Below are 6,817 nucleotides of genomic sequence, written 5' to 3'. Positions count from 1 at the left end.
GGGGGGGGGGGGGGGGGGAGGAGAGGACGGTGGAATAGCGGCATGGCCAGGCCCAACCCAGAGAGAGGCTAGGGCTGAAGCTGGCCCTGGCCACCGAGGTGGCTCCCACAACCAGCCGGGCTTTTTCCTTTGAAAAGGTGGTCAGACTGGTAAACTAGCAGCTGAGCTGGGTGAGGCTCCTGCTCCCTCCTGAGGTAGCTTTTCCTCCCAAAACTCAATAAATAGCAGACGAGGTGTGCTAGAACCAACAAGCTCTATTACTGTTCCAGGATTTTTTTAAACCCTAAAGTTATTTTTGATCACAAAAAGGGAAGAACGGCGTTTTGAGGAGCCTGGAGTGAGAAAAGAAGGTGCTCATCATCCGACTGTGCTGGCGGCTGGTTAGAGCTTGTAGCTGACCCATTCCCCAGAGCTGCTGTGGGCTAGTATTGGATGGCTAACACCAAGGTGGATGTCAAATCCACCAGGTGGTCCACGGGAGAAAAAAGAGGCTATGGGCTCTCATTGAAACAAAAGCATTCTACAGGGGACGTCATGAGTCTGTCACCTTGCCATTGTCATTAGACAGACCATGGGAGGAGGGGTCTCTCTCTCATCCTCACCTGGCAGAGGGGAGACGGTTAGACCCAGCACCTGACTTGCCCCATGTGACTGAGAGCTGAGCGCCCTCCCCAGAGGAGGCACTCGGGGAAGCACATTGTGCCTGACTGCCTCACTGTGGCAAGACACTGGTGCACAAAGGAGGCTGGGCATGAAGATGCAGCGGGGGCACCCTCTGCTGGTCTGCTTTAGAACAACGGTCTGAAAGGCCTCTCCAGTAGACCCTAGTGGCTCAAAGGAGAATCCATACCCCATGACTCCATAGGGAACTTGGGACAAGATAACCATCTTTCGAGAGATAGATACGCGTATGTCAAGACAACGATGCACACACAGGAGGCAGCACGCAGGGCAAAATCCAGCAGCTGCTGCTCAGAAGGTGACACAGGCCTGGCAGGTGCTTTTCCTCTATTTGCTGTTGAGTCCGTTTCCCTTTCCCCTAGAGGACACCCTAACTCCTTGTATCTGCTCCCACAAAGACCCTGGGGGGGGTGGGGGTGGAGAAGGAGAGGAACTGTCCTCGTCGCTCTGGGAAGGGAGGTTGTACCAGATGCAACACTGTCTCATAGCCCAGCGCCTCACTGCTGGCCCCACGGACCCCACATTCCCTGCTCCCACTTCTGCCTATTGGCCCTCCATCAGAAAGGAGAATCCACCAGATTGCTATGCTTCTGGGGGCACCAGTTCCTAAGGGCAGTCCTGAGAACAAGGTCTGGTCCCAGGAAACAGGTCAAGAAACAGATGTACCCTGCCAGCTATCAGGGAGCACAGTCCACCTGGCTGTGCCGGCTCCGACCTTGCGCCCTCTGAGAACCAACACTCAACTCGATGTCTGCTAGGCACTGCAGCAGTGGGGCCACTGCCTACTGCCCACCCTGCATGGTGAGCCAGCTCTCTTGCCCAGCGACTCTAGCCCTCAAGTCTCTGAGAGCCAAGCAGTCTCTCTCCACCCCTGGGCCTCAGGCCACCAGGCCACCCCTGTCTAGCCTGCATCCTGGTTGGGCCAGCCCCTCGACCTGCTTTGTTGCCAACAGGCCCGTCCCTACATCAGACCCCATGGGTGTAGCACAGCCATGAGTGTAGACATGGGTGTAGATAGACCTGGGGTCCTCAAACTTTTTAAACAGGGGGCCAGTTCACTGTCCCTGAGACCCGTTGGAGGGCTGAACTATAGTTTTTAAAAGTCCTATGAACAAATTCCTATGCACACTGCACATACCATATTTTGAAGTAAAAAACCGAAAGGGGGAAAAACACCCGGCGGGCCGGATAAATGTCCTAAGCAGGCCGCATGCGGCCCACGGGCCATAGTTTGAGGACCCCTGGTGTAGACTGTCACAATCCAGCTCAAGAGTAATGCTTCATCTGCCGTTCTCTGTGGGGTTGTTGGGCCTGTTTACTGACCCCTGCTGTTCTCTGTGGGGTTGTTGGGCCTGTTTACTGACCCCTAGACACCATTCCCCGCCCTTCTGCCAGTCTCTCAAAGCGCCAACACAGGTGACAAGACAGTCTTTCCTGGCAGGTAGGTGTTCTGTGTAGACACGGGCCTGTCCCACGCCCAGCTCCAGAGCTCGGTCAGGGAGCGAGCTGTGACAGGGAGCGGATGGCAGCTCGTCCTGCCCAGCCCAAGTCGGAGCCGCTCCACACTCTCCCAGGGGGCTGTCAGCGCTACTTTCCCACGGCCCTGCATCACTCGATGCTGGGCGTGAAAGGCCACACATACCCCACCGCGCCCCGCCCTCCGCGCCCCACGCATTGCCGGTGCTCACCTAGTAGACTGGGATCGGCTCGGACCATCTTCTGCTTTTTCTTCTTTTTGCCACTTTGTACAGCCTCGAAGTTGGACTGCTGGTTGTTGCTTTGATTGGTCTGAAACACTGAGTGGAGTGTACTGTGGTTCATCCCCCACATGGAGTCCTGTCAGACAGGATGACGCAGAGGAGGTTACACAGGTGGGCCCTCTCACCAGCCCCTCCACACCCCACACTCTTGCGTTACCAAGTGTGGCTTTCAGAGACAAAAAGCCTAGCATGGCTCCAGAAATGATTAACCCACCACTCTCGCTCATGTGCTCAGCACATGGCTTGCCTGGTGGGCCTCAGGACCTCCTCAGTGCAGGTGACGCCCACCCTGTTTGCGAGGAGTCTAGACCCAGGGCCAGCGGTTGGGACAAACTCTGAACTCTGACCACCTTTCAGGCCCTCGGGACCTGGGACAGGCTGCAGACCACCCTACAAGATGCTACCAAACGAGACTCATGTCTGTGTCCAACTCTAATGCCAATCCCAGGAGGGAGCGGGGACCAAATGTCAACACACACACACACACACACACACACACACACACACACCTCTGCCTCTCAGGGAGCAGCGCAATAAGCAAGCTGCACAATTTCGTGCCAGCCACAGCAGAAGCCTTTCCTTTGAAAGTGGAATTGGCTTCAAGGAGGCAGAGGTGGTACTATGGGGAGGGGAGGTGGAGGGGAGAAGTGTCTGCTCAGGTCTCCAGGCACTATGGCAGCACTGGGCACATCCAACACCCTGATGGCCTCAGGCCAGGACAGCCCCTCTGCCCCAGAGGGTGGAACACCTTGAACTGGGCTGTGATCTTACACAGCCTCAGAAGCACCTATCGAGAGTTGTGGAGATTTCTAACCAAGAAATTACGAGATCGAGGATAAGGATTGGTCAGCTTCTCCAAAAGCTTGGTCAGCTTCCTTGTCTGAGCCCATGCCCCTTCACCCCGCCAGCCCCGCTGCGTGGGACCCAGCTGCAGGAGAGCCTGTGGATGGGCTGGGCACGGTGGGACCAACAGGAGTCACAAGGACAGGCTGCCAAGCCCAGTGAAGGAGGGGAGGAAACCCACAAGGGTCTCCACACGTCATGCCAAACTACCAGAAGGCTGGGTGATGACAGCACCATCGGCATTTCCCTCAGCCGACCCTCGCACCTGCTGCTGCTGCTGCTGCTGCTGCTGCTGCCGCTGTTGGCTGGCTTTCTGCTTGGCACGGCGCTCGAGGAACTGCTTGGCAAACTCCTTGGCCTCTGACGTGTCTCCTAAGTAGGCCCTGATGTAATCATGGACTTCATATGGAGACTCGACTTCTTTCAGGAAAGACACAAACGTGGGGACTGCAACAGGGAGGGGAGGGGAGAGACAGGGACAGTTTCAGGGAGCCTGGGGACATTCCGCTGAACGGATGGCTGTGCCTGTGCTTACTGCAGACGGTGCCAATCCCTCAGGAATCTAAGTGCACCTCAGTCTACAGACAAAAACCACGGACGGCAACCAATGCCACGCCTCACGTCACAGGGAGGGATGCCACAGGGTAGACGCAGAGGCAGGCACATGGGCCAATGCTGACTAAAACGGGCTTGGCCGGGGACTGAAGCGTGACCTGGGGATTCACAATTTCACCCCTTTGATAGTAGCGAGCATCGGTTCCGTGCTTAAAGCTATAGCCGTCTCTGCCTGAGCTGATTTTCAGAGAGAAATCAAATGGGACAAACAGCGGAGTTGTGCGAAAGAAAAGCAGTGTCAGGCAGGGGTCAAAAACCTGACTCTGAAATTTGCTGGCTGTGTGACCTCGATGGGTTACTTAACCATTCTGAGCCTCTGTTTCCTGTTTATAACATGGAGAAAATATCACCCCTACTGTACAAGTGCCTGATACAATCACTGCAAAAAGATAGGAAAGGGGTCACGTGTGCTAACCCCTAGAAGTGCCCAGCACACGGTAGGTGCTCACGTCACAGACAGTTAGCTGGTCTGTCCTAATGCTGCAAAGGACCCTTCCCGACACAAATTGCTCTGGTTGTAGCTGCTCCTTGGTTTCAGGCAAGCGCCCCTGGTAGTGCAGACAGCTAGCATGCCCAGCTGCTGACCGCAAGGGTGATAGTTCCAGTCCACCCTGCGGTACCTTGGAAGAAAGGCCTGGCAATCTACTCCTGAAAAAACCCAGCTCTTAAAAGCCCAGTGGACCAAAGCCCTCCTCTGACATAGAAACGTAACCTGGAGTCGGGTCAGCTCAATGGTGATGGGTGTGGTCTCAGAGAAGAACCCCTCGAGTGGCCAGCCTTGAGGCCCCTGGCCTCTCAGCTGTGTGAAGCCGTCCACAGTGTACCTGACTAGCCTGTTTCAACACCCCGAAGGGACAGGGCCCACTTCCACTGAAGGCCGGTGACTTGTGCACAGCGGACCACAAGCCAAGTATTTCTTCAAGTTGTGCTGACCCATGTGGGTCTGAGGGCCAGCCACACAGGGCTATTCACCTCCCTCAATGTGGGGAGGCAGGAAAAGCTGCCACATCACCTCGGCCTTCTCTCAGGCTGGGGAGTGTGGACTGTGGCCTCTCCTTCCTACACGTCATACATAGTAAGGCACGAGAGAGGCTCTCCTTCCCGGTGGCCCTTGGATGCCGGCTGAACCCTGACAGATAGTGCAGGACGACCTCCGCCCAGTTTTGCCTCAGGAGCTGGGCCCATGGCCCCAGCCTGCTAGCCTCGAAGGGGCCCTGCCTTTGCCACTCCACATGCTGGGTGCCCTCCCCGAGTCTTACCATCCAAGTTATTGGCCGTATTAAGGGCATGAAGCATCTGTTCACACCACTGGGTAAATCCATCCTGGGCTTTATTTACTCCCTGAAAGAGCTTCAGCAACTTCTCTTCTTCTTCTACTTTCTTATTCTGCCGGTTAGACACACCTACAGATTTACTGAAGCAAAACAACAGGGTGGCGTTACACTCCTAGAAACGGTCACTGCTGTCATTCCACCTCACCACCACAAACTGGTCGTGAGGACTTCCCAGTAAACCCAAGGAACGCTTGGCTCCAAAAGGCAAAAAACAAAACAAAACCCCTCAAATACCTGGATCTGAGAGAAAAGAATACTCAAGACCAGCTAGAAATCTGTCTCTCTCTACCACTGAGCATCACCACATCACTGCAGACTCACAGCGACGCAGGAGGGCAGGGCACAACTGCCTCGGTCAGTTTCTGAGACGGTCACTCTAAGGGGAGTCGAAAGCCCTGTCCATCTCCTGCAGAGCAGCTGGTGGTTTGGAACTGCTGACCTTGCAGTTAGCAGCCCAACGCAAAACCACTACGCAACCAGGGCTAGAAATCTCGCCTGATCTACCACAGTCTAGTTAAGGACCACGGAGCCTGTCTGCGGAGCAAACGACTGGGTCTTCCCATGTGCCCTTAAGTAAGCTGCTTTCACTCTGGCTAAGCCTCAGTTTCGTCGTCTGTAAAATGGCAGTGCGGGAGCCCTCGCGGGTGAAAGCCCCAGCGCTTGCGCCGAGACCCTCCTTGTGGCTGCACTCGAGCAGCAGCCCTCTGAAGTCAGTCAGGCACCTGGCTAGCGTCTCCACTTGGGTCCCCGTCACTTCCACAGCCGCACCTAGCCCGTCCTTACTCTGCTCCTCATTTTACAGATGGAGAAACTGAGGCTCAAAGAGGTTCCGCCTTGCCCAAGGTCACACAGCTAGTGAGTGGCAGTGCTGGGATTTGCCCTCGTGCAGCTAGTGCCAGCCCCACGCTCTCTGAACAGCACTGGGGCCGGAGGGGAGGAGCGTGGAGATGAGCTGCCACGGTCAGTCACGGGAGGGACGGGCTCCCAGGCATCATGAAAATGGACTGGGGGGAATGTCAAGACCTCGAGAACACCTTCGAGAGACACGCGAGACACGTGCAACAACAGAAATCCTCATGCTGCTACAGCTATGTCTGAGAGAGGATGCCACTTGGCACGCTGCATGAGCCTAAGAAAGACACACGGGCTCCGACAGGATCCCCGAAGATCCACCTTCCCCTGCCTGCCCCCCACCAGCGCCTACCTGAGTCCGGTGCTGTTCTTGTTCTTGTTCGACGGGTTCCTGGGTCCCACCTCCTTTACCGCATCGTCCCAGAATCCCATGTTGGAGTTCTTCGTGTCAGCATTACTCCAGATGCTACTGACCAGGTCAGATGCCCACTGGTTTGGGGGACCTGAATTTATTGAGCCCCAAACAGAATTCCCGATGCTGGTGTGCAGGTTGGAATGCTATGAAAGAAACAGACGACACTCTTTCATGCTTTCTGACCAGGTGGACAGGTTGAGAAAGCCAGGTGAGAGCCAAGCCCTTGGGATGGCTGAGGATGACGAAGGACCCACCGTGTTGTTGCGGGCTCGGTTTGGCTGCTGCTGCTGCTGCTGCTGCTGGTGCTGGTGCTGCTG

General features: G+C 55.8%; 1 protein-coding gene across 4 annotated transcripts in view; it reads right to left on the bottom strand.

Moving 5' to 3' along the window:
- Nucleotides 1–6,817, bottom strand: part of GIGYF2 (GRB10 interacting GYF protein 2) — a 114,570-nt gene that overhangs the window by 2,430 nt on the left and 105,323 nt on the right. For 2 of the 4 annotated variants that reach the window (XM_045296315.1, XM_045296317.1), the window contains exons 25-29: nucleotides 6,755–6,817; nucleotides 6,438–6,643; nucleotides 5,159–5,313; nucleotides 3,550–3,731; nucleotides 2,370–2,520 (exon numbers count right to left, since the gene is read on the bottom strand). In XM_045296315.1, coding sequence (XP_045152250.1) covers nucleotides 2,370–2,520; nucleotides 3,550–3,731; nucleotides 5,159–5,313; nucleotides 6,438–6,643; nucleotides 6,755–6,817 — 757 coding nt within the window. Of the gene's footprint in view, nucleotides 1–2,369; nucleotides 2,521–3,549; nucleotides 3,732–5,158; nucleotides 5,314–6,437; nucleotides 6,644–6,754 lie in introns of those variants that run through there. The other 2 variants (XM_045296316.1, XM_045296318.1) reach the window with 2 other exon arrangements.

Source organism: Echinops telfairi, unplaced genomic scaffold (assembly GCF_000313985.2).
Source record: "Echinops telfairi isolate 266 unplaced genomic scaffold, ASM31398v2 ScPeMD7_3;HRSCAF=10, whole genome shotgun sequence".
Lineage (NCBI taxonomy): Eukaryota > Metazoa > Chordata > Mammalia > Afrosoricida > Tenrecidae > Echinops > Echinops telfairi.
Note: the sequence above shows the minus strand (reverse complement) of the source record. Positions and strands in the feature narration are given on the sequence as shown.